Genomic DNA, 22,216 nt, shown 5'->3' with positions numbered 1-22,216 from the left:
AGAAGGGCTTATTTACTGAATGTATCAACCATAGGATAAAATATTTAAATGACAAAACATCACTATTAAATGTTAACATTTTGGAAGTATGATTAACAATTATTCTTTCCTTAAAATTTGTCTAACAGCAAGGATACAGACATACCAAGGAGCTCCATCAGCTTATAAACAGATTAATGTTCTGAGTGAGATCAAGGGCTAGCATTTTTCCCAAAGCGTTCAAATTACAGTTGTATCATGTTCTTCTGATATGGTAAAGATGTCAAAACTTTTGCTGATAGAGAAATAACATTCTCTTTAGTGACAGAATAACATCTTAATCAAATATCTTTGGATGTGTCCATAAGAGTTTTGTAAACACACAATTGTTTGTGTAGTTTCAGCATCGAGAGGGATAGCAAATATTGTAATTCTACTTACTGTGCATATACATTACAACAGTGTAGCGACAGGTCTAAGTCTTAGCGAAAACGTAATAAGAACAGGTAAGTGAGCCACAAGAAGGATTCCATTAGTTAGCACAGGCTGGAAGCCACCTGTTTGGTAATGCATAGGACAGAATAAATAGAAAGGCAAGCAGGTTGCTTTAACGAAGGCTGCTGACTGCAGCAGAAAATAGCACAGCACAGCACTGACCACCGCAATGGACGAGGCGATGTCACTGCACCAGGGCTAATCTATGTTATGAACGCCATGACTAGCCCCGAGTTTTAGGGAAAAAATGTGTCTGAGAGAGGAGAGGCGTAAATAGTGCTGTATTTTGAAGCCGAGCAGATTCGTCATTTACTCGTCATCGAGCCATATCCACGCGGAGTCCTTAGTATCAATATGATGCCGGAGCCACCTAAGGCCACAGGACAATGGAGCATTGTTGGTAGCAGCCACAGATTCGAGTCCAGGCTGCACCTGCTGCCTTGAGTGCAGTTCCTGGTGGGACTTGGTGCCCAAGCGCGCCAGCCTGCCACTGTCGCTTGGTGCTGCCAGTACCGAATTCCAAGAGGAACTTGGTGGCAAACCACCAACTACTATGTGACTCCTATGCAGGGGCAACCGGTCGAATCCCGAACAGAGCTGTCTCCATGTCCCAGCCTGGTGAATGGCAGTGGGGCACAGGGGGCTGAACAGAGGGCCACTGTCATCGTCAAGAGAAGAAGTGCGCTGCTGATGACACAGCTGGCCTACTAAGCTGCCAGCTGTCCATGGGCCTTCTGTCAAAATTGCTGGGCCTGACACAGCATTCTGGGTGGATACTTCCACCCATACCTCACTAATGGCCAGGGTCAATGAGAAGAGGCATGTCTACTTCCGTGGATCGCCAAATAATATGTACAGAAGCTAATTAAGACGCTGTTTTATTGTCAAAGGTGTTTGATTGGTCCGCTTCGACTCCACCACTCATCCTCCGCAGGCTTCAGTAGGAACAATGCACGAGTAAATTTGCAGGTGAATAGGAGCTATACAGGGTGCAAATACTTAGTACATAGAGCCGTCAGCTCCAGTAGCAACAGCTGCTCTAACCCAGCTAAGCCCGGATGACAGCTACGGCTATGTCATTCCATACTGGTTCAATTCTATTGCAGATTTCATCAGTCCTAGTGCCTGGCAAGTGGTTGAGTGCCAGACTGTAGGGAACCAATGGCTGGGTGTTTTCAAAGGGAGAGAAACCTTGAGAAAGGGAGAACGTGCTGGCCAGGAAAACAGCCAGACATCCTCTGTAAAGAGGTAGGTCAGGATAACATGGGCAATGTGGGGTCTGCTGTTACCCTGTTGGAAGATGGGACTTCAAGGTAAGGTGAAATTCTGGCAATAACACAGTATAAATGTAACAACTATGTTAACAAGAAGTACCAGCACTCCAGTTGCTGGGCACATATGACGATGACAAATGCAGTCTGGCAACATCAGTCCTCCTCGCATTTTACACATATAGGCACGTCCATCGTAACGGTGTATTCAGATTCAGGAGTCCTCTGAAAAGAAAGGGTAGTGCTACTGTGGTGTCCAGTGCTGTTGTTTGTGGCACCATTGTTCGTGCACCTGTGTATGTGTCGCATCTCTTGAAGCTGCAACAGCTGTTACCGTGTTGACAATTCATGGTGCTCCATTCATATACTTTGCTAAAGACGACATGGTATTATCCGTACGGAGACTTGTCTTGTTGCAAAGAAACCTACACTCTGACTCCACGTGCGTGGAGTGGCTGTACAGGTATGCACGGCGGAGCAAACTGTCCTCTCGTACTACAGTAGCTTGGGGCGCTTGAGATCATGCATGGTGTTGAATACGGTCCTTTTGACTCCATTGTTTTCCAAATTCGCTTGACAATCGTGGGATCCCGATCAACGGGAGCAGAAATATTGCGGAACGATAAGTTGCAGTCACAATATGCTTCGATCTTGCTGCTGATAAATGGCGACATGTGCTGGTAGACTTCCCCCCCCCCCCCCCCCCCGCGCCCCCCCCCCCCCCCCCCCTCTTCGCGCGGCACGTCATCTTCTCGCAAAGCAACAATATTCACTTGCGGTTACTACACGAGAAAGTCTCTGCATAATCTTCCCTTGGTTATAGAATGTAGAAGGCATTACTCTTACCTACTTTGTGCGGTTGCCCTGAAAGCTAATAATCTACATCTACGTCTGCAGGGTGACGCAAAATCCATTAATAATTTCAATACCTCACGGGATAATGTAAGTAGAGTGTTAAAAATTGAAACTCATGCTTGAAATGGCATCGGATTTTATTGAAACAAAAAATTGCACAAATTTACCAACAGACAGGGCTTCGTATGACTCAAAACCAGTAATTAGCATAACGACTGATTTTTAGCAAAGAAGATGTTGTTTATAACAAATACTCAACTATCGGCCGTCATTCATCAAAAATACATGTAAGTCGAGGGACAACATTGTGAACGGCACTGCACAGCATGTTAGTAGGTACGGTAAAAAATTACATCTCTAATGACGTCATATGATTGCAGTAGACTTGCGACTTCAGGTAATCCCATTACCAGTAATGATGCGAATTGGAAGTCTGGGGACCTGGGAGGCCCAGCACGACGGAAGTGACGGCCCTACACGCAATACTCACCGAACGATATTCGTAAGAGATCTTTCACACGCGTAACGATATGGAGCTGAGCGCCATCCTCTGTAAATCTTACCTTTCAGCAGATGTTTATCAGCCGGGCTAGCCATGATGCGACTCTGTTAACATATCAGTGTACCTTGCACCTGTCATGCTGACAGTTTGAAAAGCAGCACCTCGCATTTCCTCGAAGAAAAAAGGGCTGATCACGACCGATGTGGTAAATCAAACCTACGCCGTGACTTTCTCGTCATGAAATGAGGCTTCCATGACAGTTCTACGATATTCTGCAGTTGTGGGTGTTAACATATCCTGTGAAATGTGCTTCGTCGGATAAGCGCCATCGGTTTTTGCACTCGTCTTTGGTTTAAGTAAATGACTCTGAGCACTATGGGACTTAACTTCTGAGGTCATCAGTCCCCTGGAACTTAGAACTACTTAAACCTAACTAACCTAAGGACATCACACACATCCATGCCGGAGGCAGGATTCGAACCTGCGACCGCAGCGGTCGCGCGGTTTCAGACTGTAGCGCCTAGAACCGCTGGGGCACTCCGGACGGCGGTTAAGTACGCGTAAAACCTCACGTCATTTCAGGCAGATGTGTCAAGTCTTACCTCTCTACCTACATTATTCCTTGAATGAACGCACTTTCAAATGGTAATGGACTTTTGGGTCACACTGGACATTTACATGACTACCTGCAATTCCCAGTTAAGTGCCTTGCAGAAGATTCATCGAACCACTATCATTCACGCAATTTCTTTGCCGTTCCAGTTGCGAACAGTGCGCGACAAAACAGACATTTATATCTCTCCGTGCGAACGCTAATTTCTCTTATTTTATGATGATGATGATCATTTCTTCCTATGTAGGTAAGCATCGACAGAATATTGTGGAAAACGTCTTTGCTTTAATGATGGCTACCCCAACTCGCGTGTCACATCGATGGCACTCTCTCCTCTATTTCGCGATAGTATAAAACGAGTTGCCTTCTTTGAACTTTTTCGATGTCCTCCGTCAATCCTATCTGGTAAGAATCCCATACCACGCAGCAGCTATCCAGCAGAAGGCCGACAAACGTAGCGTAGACAGGTACTCCATAGGCCCGCAATTTAATTAGAAGCCGCTTCTAGGGAACAATATCGAAATTTATAGAAACCCAGAAATATGGAATCCAGTTGAGATCCACTGCCGTTAGCACTCATTACTTCAAGAGAATAAAGAGCTGGCTGTGTTGATTTTTGTGAATCCTTGCTCACTATGTGTCGATAGATCGTTTTGTTCGAGGTAATTCATAATGTTCGAACACATTATATGTTGCAAAATTTTATTGCAGATCAACGTCAGTGATGTAGTATGTATCATCTGTGCAACTTTCCAGTCTTTAGGTACGGATCTGCAATCGCGCGAATAGTTGAATATAATTGCTAGCTATGGAGCTATTACACTGAAGCGCCAAAGAAACTGATGGAGGCATGCGAATTCAAATACAGAGATATGCAAACAGGAAGAGTACAGCACAGCATTCGGCACCACCTACCTACACACACGAAAAAAAGTTTTGCATCACCCCGGTTACCAGAACTCCTGAAGATAGACGTTGACTGCGGCTATTGTATCACACACCCCCTTTGACTGTTCAGAGATGTCACCAAACCCGCCCAAAGATATAAACAACCATGCATGAGCAGCGCCTATTAGACGGAGGAGATCTGACAGCCGATCAGTTCAGGTCATTCCATCAGGAAGGATGTACACGGCTCGTGTTGTCTGTAGATCAACCATGCCTAAACCGTCAATACCGCGTTTCGATCACATCCACATTGTTACTTTGTGTCAGGAGGGGCTGTCAACAAGGGAAGTGTCCAGATTTGTCCAAGTAAACCAAATCGATGTTGTTCGGACACGGAGGAAATACAGAGAAACAGGAACAGTCGGTGACATGCCTCGCTCAGGCCGCCCAAGGGCTACTACTGCAGTGGATGACCGCTACCTACGGATTATGGCTCGGAGGAATCCTGACAGCAACGCCTCCATGTTGAATAATACTTTTCGTGCAGCCACAGGACGTCGTTTTATGACTCACACTGTGCACAATACGCTGCACGACGCGCAACTTCACTCCTGACCTCCATGGCGAGGTCCATCTTTGCAACCAAAACACCATGCAGCCCAACAACATGCCAAATGGACCACTCAGGATTGGCGTCACGTTATCTTCACCGATCAGTGTCGCATATGCCTTCAACCAATCATCGGAGACGTGTTTGGAGGCAACACTGTCCAGGAAGTGCAGCAAGATGGAGGTTCCCTGCTGTTTTGGGGTGGCATTATGTGGCGCCGACGTACGCCGCTGGTGGACATGGAAGGCGTCGTAATGGCTATACGATACGTGAATGCCACCCTCCGACCGATAGTGCGACCATATCGGCAGCATGATGGCGAGGCGTTCGTCTTCATCGACGACGCCCACATCGTGCACATCTTGTGAATGACTTCCTTCAGGGTAACGACATTGCTCGGCTAGAGTGGCCAACACGTTCCCCAGACATGAACCCTATCGAACATGCCTGGGATGGACTGAAAAGGGCTGTTTATGGACTGCTTGATTCAGCAACCACTCTGAGGAATCTACGCCGAAACGCGGTTGAGGAGTGGAACAATCTGGACCAACAGTGCCTTGATGAACTTGTGGATAGTATGCCACAACCAATATAGGCATGCATCAATGCAAGAGGACGTGGTACTGGGTATTAGAGGTACCGGTGTGTATAGCAATCCGGACCACCTCCTCTGAAGGTCTCGCTCTATGGTGGCACAACATGCACTGTGTGATTTTCATGAGCAAAAAAAGGGCGGAAATGATATTTATGTTGATCTATATTCCAATTTTCTGTGCAGGTTCCGGAACCGAGGTGATACAAAACTTTTTTTGATGTGTGTACAATATGAAATCTAGGTGTGCACTCACCTTTATTAGTATTTCACTAAACGCTAAAAGTATGAACACAGATGATGAGACTGTGGTTATGGGGGCGTGTAATAAGGGGAATGTTTTTTTTTCAACAGTTCCGATTATATTCTTGGAGTGAGTCTTAGTGGATGGTCTTTTCTGTCTCCCGTCGCACACCTCCTGTGGTTTTACCTGTGTGAGAACTGTATCGGATCTGTTGTCGATAGCAGGCAAGTCTGTGAGTGTGCTCTTTACCTGGCTTGAATTCTTCTCCACCCAGGTTGCAAGCTCATCCACGTGGATAGACTCTCGCGCAAACAACTGATAAATATCCCGTGCCACTGTAGAGCTCGAGTAAAATAACGTGGCTCTTGTGCTGAAACACATTATCGTCCTGAGCGGCGGGCGACTCCATTCTCTATTCTGAGGGGCGACCACCTCACCTCCCTGTCGCCTGCCTACCTGCGCACTTACGGCGTTCTTGTTGGAAAATTTGGAAGTTTGTGGTAAGTTTCTATTGGACCAAACTGCTGGGGTCATCTGTCTGTAGCGTTGCTCTTGGGGGGCAAAAAGAAAAATAATTGTTTTTTTAATGTCGAAATAGTTAATATTTTGGTGCGTCACTTGGCAACAGAATCAGGGATTGATTACACTATTATAGTACCATAGGTTGAACATTAAATACCTGAATAAGAGAAACATAATCATTTCTGTGCATTTTTAAATTCCCGATGTAGTCATACCCAGAACAACACTAAGGGACCAAAAGATTTATAGACTTTAAAAGAAATGCAACACTACACAATTAAAAAAGAATTTGGTTCAGAAATAATAGGAAAACGATAATGTTCCTTCTGCCTCATGCTGCGTTCGGCCCATTAGCGTGATAGTAATTTCTGGTGATGAACTAACACAAAATAATTATCAATTGAGTAAATGAAGAGATGGAAATCATCAAGGTTAATTTACTAAAATAAGCACACTTATCTTTTGCACACGTTTTTTTAACGCTACATACCTTTTCATATTAAATTAGAATAGATGACCATTGTGGTTAAATACTTTATACATAACAGTCAAAATGTCCTCTTGATGCTGTCTGTTCGTAATCAGTTACAAGAAACTACATGTTTTCTGTTTGGAAAAATAACAAGTAGCATATTCACTCAATATTTTCACATGAAATACAAAATACCGTTGCGGAACGCAGCAAGTCCGCGTCCGCCTTTCATGGAATAGAAACAGTAAAAGGTGAGGCGCCATGCCTCATTTGTCTTGAAACTACAGAATTCTTTTTTATATCATTAATCGATACATGTACAGAGAGATTCACAGGCACCGCGCAAGTACGGCAAAGATAAAGAATAATAGATTTTGTCGCTGCTATTCGATGGTTCATTTCCTTTACTTTACAATTGTTCGATAACTTTAGGCCATCAGGCGTTTACTATTGAGCGTATATTAATGTCTGTGAGGCGAAAATTATTAATATTACAGATCCCTAGGCTTGCACACTACTTAAACTAACTTACGCTAAGGACAACAACACACACACCCATGCCAGAGGGAGGACTCGAACCTCTAGCGGGGAGAGCCACGCGAACCATGGCAAAGCGCCCTTTAGACTGCACGGCTACCCCGCGGGGACGTTATCGTTGCTCTCTCTTTACTACTAGGTGTCATAATTAAAGTGCAGCTACTCAGGGACGGTCAATGCGAACTGTAATTATCGTATGGAAACGAAACTCTGGAGATATGCTAATGTGTTAACGTGGAAACGATTTAAGTTGGAAAAGACATTAGTTCGAGTTGTGGTCATCAGGTGTAAGTCTGGGGCATTACACTGTATGACGATATGTCATTCATGCTGTCATTTGACAAGCCACAAATGGAGTGAATAGTATGCCTATCGAGAAGAGACTGTTTTATGTGAACGGCCTCAATTACAGTGGTGCACTGAAGGAGTATCATCGACTGAAGGTCTGAGGAGAGGCCCGATTTCATGAAATGGTTTAAAGAAGATGATAACGAAATTTTAAAACAATGTTGAGCGTGATGTAGCACCTGTAAGATATATCTGTTGCTGTAACTGACCTTGCAGCACGTGTCCCAGATAGTGCAAGAGCTCGTGCAGTGTCAAAACAATTGTCCATCCCCTGATCAACAGTATGGAAGTTTTGTGGTTTACTTTGCACTGTTGCCCGTAAAAGATACAGACGACGCTGCAACTGAGACCTCATGATCTGCAGCAACGGCAAGATTCTATGGAGTGATGGGGCACATTTTACACTACAGTGTGCAGTGAATACACAGAATGTTAAAGTACATGTTGTGCACGAAGAGCCAATGCACTCACAGTAGGTGACTGTGTGGCGTGGATTCAGGAGCACCTATACTCTCGGTCAGTTTTGTTTCGAAGTGAATACAGCCAGAGGGCTTGTCAAATGTACCGTGACTTCGCACGTTATCGAGACCTCCTTTTACGGAATGCGATTCCTGCTTTGGAAGAGCGCTACAGTGTGGAAACCACTGTTTTCATGTCTCTCTCTTAATGCAACTTTCCACGAACATGTTGTCTCCAGCGGTTTTCCAGACGCGTTGCCTGCAAGATCTGAATCCATGTGACTCTTCGCTCCGGAGATATCTACAAGAAAGCGTTTACCATGGACTCGTTCGTCCTCCACCCGATATGAAGATTAATATACAGGACAACTTTGTTCAGATTCCACCGGAACTGCTGCGATCAACTGTTGATCACATAGTTTTACGGACACAGCATCTCGTCGACATTTCCGGTGTTATATTGAACAAAGTGTGTAAGCGGAGGTTAATAATAAAGTCAGTATGACGCCTTTCTCACTTGTTTGGCCATTTCTCCCCATGTCCCGTTCCTCAACCAATACGTACGGAAACATTTCTATATGTCTTTGTTGCATTCACAGTGCCAATTTGCACCTCGTTGCCAAAACTTGAGGTAATCTTTTGTGCATTCCGGCAGACTAGGTCAATTCCAGCAGAACAATGTGGCATCCCATGTGCATTCACATTGGCAATTCGCACCTCGTTGCCAAAACCTGAGGTAATCTTTTTAAGGTAAATCGGTTCCACATTAATACATTAGCATATCAACCAGGTTTCGCTGCCATACGATAATTACAGCCCACACTGGACCTCTGTGTGTGCAGTTCAAATGGTTCAAATGGCTCTGAGCACTATGGGACTCAACTGCTGTGGTCATTAGTCCCCTAGAACTTAGAACTACTTAAACCTAACTAACCTAAGGACATCACACACGTCCATGCCCGAGGCAGGATTCGAACCTGCGACCGTAGCAGTCGCACGGTTCCGGACTGCGCGCCTAGAACCGCGAGACCACCGCGGCCGGCTGTGTGTGTGAAGTTGCACTTTAATTATCACCATCCACTACATATCATGGCACCTCAGTCTCTGTGCTCCGTAGATGGAGCGGCAATTACACATTAAGCACAGGTGTGCGCGGGGATGCCAACGGAATTTCGCTCCAACACACCATTGACGCGTAATTGCGAGCGTTCCGGAGTTTTGTGAACAGATCTCGTATAAGTATGCCACGGTCAGAAATAGAAATGACGGAAATCTCTCTTTTAAGTACTCTTATACTTCGTACTAGGAATTAGTTAATAATTATCACCATCCACTACATATCATGGCACCTCAGTCTCTGTGCTCCGTAGATGGAGGGAAAGTTCTTCGTAATCAGGTATGTGTTATTATGAGAATGCCTGTAAATTTATGTCGAAATAGGTAAAGTAGAAAACAAAAACCATCCTTTAAAAACTCTGAGAGGGTTGCAGCAATTTCTAGCTGTCCAATGACAATATACAGAGGATCAAGATGGAGAGGAAGACATAGCTACAAGTATTTTCTAATACTTTATTGTTTCAAGGCAGATTTGAAATATTGAGAAGAAAATTTTGTATTTACGTGAAACTGATGAACAAGTTGCCAGGCGTTCGACACATAATCTCGACAAGACGCATGTCCTTTCCTTTACACTGAAACGTCAGAGAAACTGGTACACCTGCCAAGTATCGTGTAGGGCCCTCGCGAGCACCCAGAAGTGCCGCAACACGGCGACTAATGACTGAAGTAGAGCTGGAGGGAACTGGCACCATGAATCCTGCAGGGCTGTCCATAAATCCGTTAGAGTATCAGGGGGTGGAGATCTCTTCTGAACAGCACGTTGCAAGGTATTCCAGATATGCGAAATAACGTTCAGATCTGGGGAGTTCGGTGGCCAGTAGAAGTGTTTAAACTCAGAAGAGTGTTACTGGAGCCACTCTGAAACAATTCTGAACGTGTGGGGTGTCACATTGTCCTGCTGGAATTGCGCAAGTCTGTCGGAACGCACAACGGACGCGAATGGATGCAGGTGATCAGACGGGATGCTTACGTACGTGTCACCTGTCAGAGTCGCTCTAGACATATAAGGGTACCATATCACTCCAATTGCGCGCGCCCCACACCATTACAGAGCTTCCACCAGCTTGAACAGTCCCCTGTTGACATGCAGGATCTATGGATTCATGAGGTTGTCTCCATACCCTTACACGTCCATCCCCTCGATACAATTTGAAACGAAACTCGTCCGGCCAGGCAACATGTGTCCAGTCATCGACAGTCCGATGTCGGTGTTGACGGGCCAAGGCGAGGCGTAAAGCTTTGTGTCATGCAGTCATCAAATGTACACGAGTGGGCTTCGGCTCCGAAAGCCCATATCGATGATGTCTCATTGAAAGGTTCGCACTCTAGCACTTGTTGATGACCCAGCACTGAAATCTGTAGCAATTTGCTGAACGGTTGAACTTCTGTCATGTTGAACGACTGTCTTCAGTCGTTGTTGGTCCCGTTTTTGCAGGATCTTTTTTCGGCCGCAGCGATGTCAGAGATTTCATATTTCACCGGATTTCTGATATTCACGTTACACTCGTGAAATGGCCGTACGGGAAATCCCCACTTCATCGCTACCTCGGAGATGCTGTGTCCCATCGCTTGTGCGCCGACTATAACACAACGTTCAAACTCACTTAAATCATGATAACCTGCCATTGTAGCAGCAGTAACCGATATAACAACTGTGTGATACATGAGTTGTCTTATATAAGCGTTGCCTACCTCAGTGTCGTATACTGCCTGTTTACATACCTCTGTATTTGAATACGCATGCCTATACCAGTTTCTTTGCGCTTCAATGTATATTGTCGGTATTGTATTAAGAGATGATGCCTTTTACGTACATTCGTGCCCATTTTTTGCTTTATGAGATTTCCTTCTGGCGTTACATTGTCAGACTTGTTTTGCTGTGTCTGGACCTTTGTTTATCCGACTTATGCTTTTTTGTTACTCATTGAAGGTATGTACTTGTCGAATAACTGGCCGTATTGCCTAATTTGGTAATACCGTCATTTGCAGACTCCCTAGCTATAGTTTTCAAGTAATGAGAGACAAGCATTTGTGTTGCCGAACTGCATCTGCCGTACCTGTGATGGCCGTTCATAATGGAGCCCTCACCACTGCCGTTATTGGTTCAAATAGCTCTGAGCACTATGGCACTTAACTGCTGAGGTCATCATTCCCCTAGACTTAGAACTACTCAAACCTAACTAACCTAAGGACATCACACACATCCATGCCCGAGGCAGGATTCGAACCTGCGACCGTAGCAGTCCCGCGGTTCCGGGCTGCAGCGCCTAGAACCGTACGACCACCGCAGCCACTGCCGTTATTCTCTCCCATACGTGCGCCAACTGCATATGTACCGGTATCGGTGAAGCTGTTCTGGGCTCACTCAAACTTTTAATTTCTAGAACTCCTAGCCGTTCTCGAGAACCTAGTTTTCATTGTGCTTTATCCTCCGAAAGTTGGCTGCAAAATTTCGAAATATGATATACATTGTGTCCCATGAGGAGTGGTCAATATTCAGGGATATGACAGCAACGCTCATTTAAAGCAAAAAAACGTCATATGGAAATATGCGGTGTTCCGTCTGGTTTCCGAGACAGAACACATTTAATATACATTTGTTTCTAGGCTAGTGGCATGCACGTATGTGTCATATCCAAACAACGTCATTGACGTTTTAGTCTAGCCCAACCCACCTCGTACCTTTGAACCTCTTTGCTCGGACGTCTTTCTGCCATCAAACTAGCCCGTTGAACATACAGTTGTAAAGTGACGTGTACGAAATTCTTAGAGATGAATGTGTTACAAATACGTACCTTTCAATTGATACCTTGCAAAATGCGTGTTGTAATATTTATCTGTTGGATTTGCGTCTCTCGTCCTTTCTTTCCGCATTTGCAGTTAAATTACAGGATAATGGTTCCACCATTTTTCAAACCACCCGGTGGCACACAAGCAAGCAAGCTTCAGATCCATGCTCAATAGATTAAATAGAACACCCGTAAACAAACTGAATTACACACAGTAAAACAGTCAGCAGAGGAAAATTGTTACAAGCCCCACATGATAGAGAAATTAAACCAATAAATTTTTAACAGAAAAGGAAAGAAAGCACAACACACACACAAAACCTTACACAATACAGAGCAACACAACATACACACAATGACCACATGCAAGAAAGAAGCGTACAACAGCACAGACACAAAACAGGATGGCACATTCTCAACTACGATAACAAAATTTTTCACAAAATAGGCAACATACTGAAGAAACAAGGTCATCAAATAGGATACACGACAGACAACACAACATAGAAAAAACTCAGAAGACAGCAGACACCCACAGATAAGTTCAACACATCAGGAATATATGAACTCACATACAACACTTGTCAATCAGTATACATAGGACAAACAAGCACGAAGTTTAAAGCAAGCTATCAGAACACCTCAGAGCACATTTGCTGACAACCTATTTGCCCATAATCACCAACCAATTACAAAAGAAACAGATATAAAAATACTGAAATCCAGCCACAACCTGTACCGAAAACTGACAATAGGATAGTACTTCCACCACAAACAGAAGGCAATAGCAGGAGGCAAACAGGTTTTAAATGAAAACACTACACTCTGTAAAGGCACATTATTTAACACATTAAAGGAACTTTACAGAAAAAGCAACACAAACAGCTGAAGGAGCTTATACACACACTCACATCTCTCTCTCTCTCTCTCTCTCTCTCTCTCTCTCTCTCTCTCTCTCACACACACACACACAGAAAGAAAGAGAAAAAGTAAATAAAAGTCAAATTCGGCCCCAAACTTTCTCGGGAACATATGAGTGTCGACGGGGGTTAGGAAACACAAGATAGTGTTCACCGCATCTTGCGAAGTAAAAAGGCATTTATAAAGAAATATATTACGTTACGATGTGTGTGCAATGTCCTCGAAATCCAAAAGAAGAAGGATCGGTCACAACAAAATGTGAGTAATAACAAATATATTCGCAAAACATTTTGACACGCCAAAAATCACGTTTTTTAAAATTAATGGATGTGTTAAATCGCCTATGAAATTTACATTTACATCGCTTGGTTTGCAGATGACAAGTTATCAGTGCAGGACACTACAGAGTTGATCCTGAAAACCCACATAATGTACTTGCGAAAAGGTGGAACCCATATCCTGTAATGAATGTTGTAATGTTTACTAAATGTTGTACAGGCATACATGTGTAAACAGGACAATTTACTGAAAAACACAGAAAAGAAATAACAACGTGCATTACATGCGTTCCAACTTGGAAACCATTCGGAATAGGATCTGTGTCCATATGAAGGTTTCTCCTTCAAATTAGCATTGCTGTCGTATCCCCAGAATACAGACTATTCTTCCTGGGACAATATGCATGTAAGAATATAAACACTTGCACGAGGCCGGTCACTTGGGGCCGAGTGGTTCTAGGCGCTTCAGTCTGGAACCGCGCGACCGCTACGGTCGCAGGTTCGAATCCTGCCTCGGGCAAGGATGTGTGTGATGTCCTTAGGTTAGTTAGGTTTAAGTAGTTCTACGTTCTAGGGGACTGATGACCTGAGATGTTAAATCCCATAGTGCTCAGAGCCATTTGAACCATTTTGAACTTGCACGAGACTCCTTCCCCTTTGGAAACACTCATGGACATGGATAAGCCCCCTCTGATCTCACGTGATACCGGCAAAGTGCAGGAACTAGGTAGGGCAGTGGAGACCGGAAATATACATGCAGGGCCTTACAGACTGCAGAGGTGGGTGTAGTGGTCGCGCAGCAGCTGGTTCTCGCGCCGCGCCTTGCGGAGTTCCTCCTCCAGATCGAGCTCGCAGCCGTCATCCAAGCGGCTCTGCAGAACTGCCCGCTGCTCCTGCAACAGACGGCGAGTACTGTGCTGTCACCACTGTGTGGCGCCTGCCATGGATGGACTAAACTAGTAAAAGTACGCGCAATAGGTTCCACCTCCAACCAGGTGACAGTGTCCAGTAACTTTAAATGCGAACATTTTAGGTTAGGCTTTACCGTGACTGTTATTGACGGTAAATGAAACAAGAAGTTTACTGTTGCCAGTCAAGGGTTTAAACCTCTATCATCAGTGGATTTACAGTTGTTATTATGACATTTGTGTATGTGTTGTGTTACTATTATTTGAAGGAACCTGTGGCATTGTCTAGTGGGAAAACAAAACACTGTTTCAGAACATTGTTTTGGGTTTCTTTTGACAAAATATTAAACGTAAATCTAACGATAACGTAAAATAAGTAAAAAAGAGTACCTCCAGTGGTCACTGGTTCCTTTCAGTGTCGTAAGACATCACATGTATACTGTCATATTTCGTAAACAAATATGGCGTCTGGAAACTATTGGGTGCAAGGATCGTATAGCAGAAGAGAAAACATAATCATAAAGTACTAAGAATATGCAGCGTAACAACATTATTATAAAAAAATTTTTAAAGGGTTTGGAGATGTTTGTTTTGAGGCGTCGAATACGTGCGTTGGACTACATACTTCAGATGGCACATAAATCCAATTTTGACAAGTTAAAATAGCTTAAACTTCGTACTTGTTTATACAACCAGGTGAAAGTTTCCAAACCTTAAGTACAATAATCATATTGGCTGAAATAGTGTTTTGTTCCTCCGCTAGACAGTGCCACAAGTTCCTCCAAAAAATCGTAAGACAACACACACACTAATGTCATAATAACAAATGTAAATCCACCTGATGATGGAGACTTAAACCTTCGAAACGCGTCGTGGAGATAAATAAACAGTGGCTGGTAACAGTAAACTTGTTGTTTCATTTAGTGTCCAGTAACCCAATAAAGCCGATTCTCACCAGTTTTCAATGGAACGAAAATGAATGGCTGCTGACATATGGTGGTGTATACATATTAGATGCAACGACAACACACCATTACTTCGCTAAGCCCAATACAGAAAAGTGGAAAAGAGGTAATGGAATACCATCGCTGATACAAAAGTCGCAATATACAAACATCAAAAAAAGTTTTGCATCACCTCGGTTCCGAGAATTCCTGGAACTTCTACAGAAAATTGGAATAGAGATCAGCATAACCATCATTTCCGCCCTTTTTCTTGCTCATGGAAACCACACATTGCATATTGTATCACCATACAGCGAGACCTTCAGATACGGTGGTCCCAATTGTTGTACACACCAGTACATCTGATACTTAATACCATGTCCTCTTGTACTGATGCATGTCTTTATTCGTCATGGCCTACTTTCCACAAGTTCATCAAGGCCTTGTTGGTCCAGATTGTCCCACACCTCAACGGCGATTCGGCGTAGATCCCTCAGAGTGGTTGGTGGGTCACGTCGTCCCTAAAAATCCTTTTTCAATCTATCCCAGGCACGTTCGATATGCTTCATGTCTGGAGAACATTTTGGCCACTCTAGTCGAGCGATGTCGTTATCCTGAAGGAAGTCATTCACAAGATGTGCACAATAGGGGCGCGAATTGTCGTCCATGAAGACGAATGCCTCGCCAATATGCTGCCGATATGGTTGCACTATCGGTCAGAGGATCGCATTCACGTATCGTACAGCCGTTACGGCGCCTTCCATGACCACCAGCGACGTACGTTGGCCTCACATAATGCTACCCCAAAGCAGCAGGTACATCCACCTTGCTGCACTCGCTGGACATTGTGTCTAAGGCGCTCAGCCTGACCGGGTTGCCTTCAAACAAGTCTCCGACGATTGTCTGGTCGAAGGCAAATGCGACACTCATCGGTGAAGAGAACGTGATGCCACTCCCGAGCGGTCCATGGTGTCATGGTTGCAAAGGTGGACGTCGGTAGTGAAGTTGTGCATCATGCAGCCTATCGCGAACAGTTTGAGTCGTAACACGACGTCTTGTGGCTGCATGAAAAACATTATTCAACATGGTGACGTTGCTGCCAGGGTTCCTCCGAGCCATAATCCGTAGGTAGCGGTCATCCACTGCAGTAGTAGCCCTTGAGCGGCCTGAGAGAGGCATATCTGTATCTCCTCCATGTTCGAACAACATCACTTTGGTTCACTCCTATACGCGTGGACACTTCCCTTGTTGAGAGCCCTTCCTGGCACAAAGGAAAAATGCGGACGCGATCGAACTGCGGTACGGACGGCTTAGGCATGGTTGAACTACAGACAACGTGCCGTGTACCTCCTTCCTGGTGGAATGACTTGAAGTGATCGGCTATCAGATCCCCTTTATCTAATAGGCGCTGTTCATGCATTGTCGTTTACATCTTTGGGTGGGTTTAGTGACATCTATGAACAGTCAAAGGGACTGCGTCTGTGATATAATATCCACAATCGATGTCTATCTTTAGGAGTTCTGCGAACCAGGGTGATGCAAAACTTTTTTTGATGTGCGTTGTATCAGAATTAAGAAACTAGCTACATTGGAATTTATTAATGATCAGAAAATACTTCATAACGTATGGTCTTGATAAACTTTGCATAATAAGATAGTGAGCAGTAGAACAACAGAAAAAGTATCGTCGAAATATTCGGAAGCGTCGAAGTTTATTTGTTAGCGAAAATATGTGGATATAATCGCATCAAATAATATTTATAAGCCAATACATAGAGCCTGTTTACCATGTCCATTGTCTTTTACTTGTAACCATCAAATTAAGTAAAGTAGAACTGTGCTTTTCTCCTTCAATACGAGTACAGCTGACTTTTTCGCTATTTAGAAAAGTATATTTCCTGAAAACTGCGTACACTGTGTAAGCTTCTTCTCCTATCAGTTATTACTGTAAAACTTAAATCATTTTTCAATTTCATATATCTGGTCTTTCTTGTTGAGAACACTCAATGGGAAAAATATTCAAATCGGCATGGAACATTGTACAATATGCGTTAGATGAGTATGTGCCAAGCAGGATCGTAAGAGATGGGAAAGAGCCACCGTGGTACAACAACCGAGTTAGAAAACTGCTGCGGAAGCAAAGGGAACTTCACAGCAAACATAAACATAGCCAAAGCCTTGCAGACAAACAAAAATTACGCGAAGCGAAATGCAGTGTGAGGAGGGCTATGCGAGAGGCTTTCAATGAATTCGAAAGTAAAGTTCTAGGTACTGACTTGGCAGAAAATCCTAAGAAATTTTGGTCCTATGTCAAAGCGGTAGGTGGATCAAAACAAAATGTCCAGACACTCTGTGACCAAAATGGTACTGAAACAGAGGATGACAGACTAAAGGCCGAATTACTAAATGTCTTCTTCCAAAGCTGTTTCACAGAGGAAGACTGCACTGTAGTTCCTTCTCTAGATTGTCGCACAGTTGACAAAATGGTAGATATCGAAATAGACGACAGAGGGATAGAGAAACAATTAAAATCGCTCAAAAGAGGAAAGGCCGCTGGTCCTGATGGAATACCAGTTCGATTTTACACAGAGTACGCGAAGGAACTTGCCCCCCTTCTTGCAGCGGTGTACCGTAGGTCTCTAGAAGAGCGAAGCGTTCCAAAGGATTGGAAAAGGGCACAGGTCATCCCCGTTTTCAAGAAGGGACGTCAAACAGATGTGCAGAACTATAGACCTATATCTCTAACGTCGATCAGTTGTAGAATTTTGGAACACGTATTATGTTCGAGTATAATGTCTTTTCTGGAGACTAGAAATCTAGTCTGTAGGAATCAGCATGGGTTTCGAAAAAGACGGTCGTGTGAAACCCAGCTCTCGCTATTCGTCCACGAGACTCAGAGGGCCTTAGACACGGGTTCACAGGTAGATGCCGTGTTTCTTGACTTCCGCAAGGCGTTTGACACAGTTCCCCACAGTCGTTTAATGAACAAAGTAAGAGCATATGGACTATCAGATCAATTGTGTGATTGGATTGAGGAGTTCCTAGATAACAGAACGCAGCATGTCATTCTCAATGGAGAGAAGTCTTCCGAAGTAAGAGTGATTTCAGGTGTGCCGCAGGGGATAGGACCGTTGCTATTCACAATATACATAAATGACCTGGTGGATGACATCGGAAGTTCACTGAGGCTTTTTGCAGATGATGCTGTGGTGTATCGAGAGGTTGCAACAATGGAAAATTGTACTGAAATGCAGGAGGATCTGCAGCGAATTGACGCATGGTGCACGGAATGGCAATTGAATCTCAATGTAGACAAGTGTAATGTGATGCGAATACATAGAAAGATAGGTCCCTTATCATTTAGCTACAAAATAGCAGGTCAGCAACTGGAAGTAGTTAATTCCATAAATTATCTGGGAGTACTCATTAGGAGTGATTTAAAATGGAATGATCATATAAAGTTGATCGTCGGTAAAGCAGATGCCAGACTGAGATTCATTGGAAGAATCTTAAGGAAATGCAATCCGACAACAAAGGAAGTAGGTTACAGTACGCTTGTTCGCCCAATGCTTGAATACTGCTCAGCAGTGTGGGATCCGCACCAGGTAGGGTTGATAGAAGAGATAGAGAAGATCCAACGGAGAGCAGCGCGCTTCGTTACAGGATCATTTAGTAATTGCGAAAGCGTTACGGAGATGATAGATAAACTCCAGTGGAAGACTCTGCAGGAGAGACGCTCAGTAGCTCGGTACGGGCTTTTGTTAAAGTTTCGAGAACATACCTTCACCGAAGAGTCAAGCAGTATATTGCTCCCTCCTACGTATATCTCGCGAAGAGACCATGAGGATAAAATCAGAGAGATTAGAGCCCACACAGAAGCATACCGACAATCCTTCTTTCCACGTACAATACGAGACTGGAATAGAAGGGAGAACCGATAGAGGTACTCAGGGTACCCTCCGCCACACACCGTCACGTGGCTTGCGGAGTATGGATGTAGATGTAGATGTAGAATGTGTTAATAAAAGAACACAAAATAATAAAAAGATTAAGAAGTGGCAAAAGCACGAAATCCACTATCATAACACGATTGGGAAGACGAGAACGCAGTTCTCATCACCAACATTAACGTCACGTCCTATCCCGTTCGATTCCATTGACGGCCTGTATGAAAGCCGGCGTAGTAAATGCAGTATGGAATGTTTCCACTTTTCATTCCATCCGGTTCCGTCAAGCGTAAATCGATTTTCAGTTATTTATTACGTTCCAAATGCGGCAAACCAACTTTTATAGCATTTCCATATTTAGAGAAAGCTTTCGGCAATATAGATTGGAATGCACTCATTGAAATTCTGAAGTTAACAAGAATAAACTATGGTGAGCGAAAAGTTATCTGGAACTTCGATAGATACCAGAGTACAGCTATAAAGAGTCAAAGGACATGATAGGGAAGCAGTAGTTGAGAAGGGAATGAGCAAGGGTTGTGGCCTATCCGCGATGTTATTCGGTCTGTACTTTGAAGAAGCAGTAAAGGAACAAAAGGGGAAATTGGTAAAGGGAATTAAAGACAAGGACACTAATACCCTTACCTAAACCCAAGAAGGGTGCAACAACCTGGCTGTGTAAATTAGATGTGTGAAATGTAATGCTTATACGAATTAACTGACTTCATGGAATATAACGCTGATACAAATCAACTGACTTCACACTCGCCTCGTCTTCGTGCTGCAACGTTGGCGCAAGCTGTTCAAGGGTAGAAGATGGTTGAAGCGGTGGCTCAAAAATTCCAAGTTGAGCTCAGCCTCTGTGTATGCTGCTCTAAGTCAGAGACATTTCTCTCTGAAACTCTCTGCAATGACCTGTGGCAAGTATCTGATACAACTGCCTTACAACTAGAGTTCTCTTCCATCGCCCTGAAGCAAGTGTTTTCTAGATTTTCTCTACGAGTCTTAGAGGACTTGCCAGTGTCAGGATCTCGCCGGCCAATAGCAACAGACTTTGCGAGTTCCGACCAATGATAACTTAAGAAACAAGATTAACAATTTCCTACTTTCGTGGTTTTTCTCATGAGTGACCAATAAGCTGTATTTCTCCTATCGCGTGGGGAAGAAGGCAGAATATTTCTACATGCATACGCGAGAACTTTCTCTTACTACTGAAATAATGACTGTGAGGCAAACAGAGAGCCTGGTACTAGAATTTGAAATAGCAGGCCGTGTTGGGCTAAACGGTTGCTCCCATGCATTGAAGGCTTGCGTTTTCTCCTTCATCTCAGATTATTATCTTAGATAAAAAGGACTGCTTTTCGTTCTCACACCATTCAATTTTAGGGCAAGCTGCTCTTCCTCGACACATCTGCTGGGATGACACGGCTGACCACCTCTGCTCTCTATCTGCACGGAGAATGGCTTTCATCAGCAGACAACTTTACAACTATTCCGTTCACTTAAGTGAACTTCTCTTCCGTGAACCAGCTAAAAGCCCCCAAGATTACCAAAATAACAAGACTCCCTCACTTTATCAAGAGGAAAGGAGATATAGAAGTAATTAGAAGTGCAGTCATTGGCAGTAATGAATCTTGCTTGCAGCATTTTCATCCTCTCTGCATTTGTAAGGAGTAAAACAGCAGAAAATGAGTCATATATGTGTGTAATGTATGTCATGTGTGCAAACGTCTTTATCTCCACCTGAGCCCATGGAACTATTGCACTCAAATTTGGTACATGTATTACTTACTATCTGGTACGAAATGCTGTGGGCGTAATACCCAACCACTAGTTACCCAATTCGGTGGCAGTTATGACAGGCTGAAGGACAGAGAAGGGGCAGGAGGGAGTGAATAGGTCAAGGGAGCTGAGGAGGTGGGCGAGCCGCAGGGGCTGAGGAGTAGGATAGAGAGAAGAAGTAGAAGGAGGAGATGAATAGCGAGAGAGAGAGAGAGAGAGAGAGAGAGAGAGAGAGAGAGAGAGAGAGAGAGAGGGGGGGGGGGAGCAGGAGGAGATGGTATAATAGAATACTGAAATGAACAAATTCCCAGGAAAAGTTGGTTTGATTTTACTTGACTGTTTATTGGGATCTGCATATTAAATTACAAAACAGATCATGGTGGACTTTGGGAATAAACTGACACTGTAAGTAGTAGACGACTTAAGTTATTTAGGCAACAAAGAAGATGATTCTGGCCGAAGTATAGGGGATATAAAATGCAGACTGGCAATAGCAAGAACACGTTTCTGAAGAAGAGGAATTTGTCAACATGCCATATACGTACATTTAAGCATTACGCAGTCTTTTCATGTCTGGAGTATAACTCAATATGGAAGTGAAACATGGATGATAAGCAGTTGATGTGTGCTGCTACAGAAGAATGTTGAACTTCATGTGCTTAGATCACGTAACTAATGAGGAGGTACTAAATAGAATTGAGGAGTAAAGAAATTTGTAGTATAACTTTACTTTTTTTTAATTTAATCGTATGGCTAGGGCCCTCCGTCGGGCAGGCCGTTCGCCGGGTGCCGCTCTTTCAATTTGACGCCACTTGGGCGACCTGCAGTCGATGAGGATGATAGGATGATGATGAGGTCAGCACAACACCCAGTCCCTGGGCGGAGAAAATTCCTCGACTCAGCCGGGATCAAACCCGGGCCCAGAGGACTGACAATCCGTCACGCTGACCATTCAGCTACCGGGGGCGGACATAACTTTGCTAAAAGAAGGGGTCAGTTGATAGGATACATGGTGAGACATTTAGGAGTCATCATTTTAGCACTGGAAGGAAGGATTGGGAGAAAAACATGCAGAAGGAGACCAAGGTTTGATTACAATAAGAAAGTTCAAATGGACGTAGGTTGTCAGCACTTATCCAGAGATG

At 44.0% G+C, this 22,216-nt stretch overlaps 1 protein-coding gene across 3 annotated transcripts in view; it reads right to left on the bottom strand.

The window, feature by feature from the left end:
• Positions 1-22,216, bottom strand: part of LOC126328487 (uncharacterized) — a 239,827-nt gene that overhangs the window by 1,757 nt on the left and 215,854 nt on the right. For 2 of the 3 annotated variants that reach the window (XM_049996039.1, XM_049996040.1), the window contains one exon: positions 14,262-14,386. The exons of the other annotated variant lie outside the window; for it this stretch is intronic. In XM_049996039.1, the coding sequence (XP_049851996.1) occupies positions 14,262-14,386 (125 nt within the window). The remainder of the gene's footprint in view (positions 1-14,261; positions 14,387-22,216) is intronic. 3 annotated transcript variants of the gene reach the window in all.

This window comes from Schistocerca gregaria, chromosome 2 (assembly GCF_023897955.1).
Source record: "Schistocerca gregaria isolate iqSchGreg1 chromosome 2, iqSchGreg1.2, whole genome shotgun sequence".
Taxonomy (NCBI): domain Eukaryota; kingdom Metazoa; phylum Arthropoda; class Insecta; order Orthoptera; family Acrididae; genus Schistocerca; species Schistocerca gregaria.
This window is presented reverse-complemented; position numbering and strand designations above follow the sequence as displayed.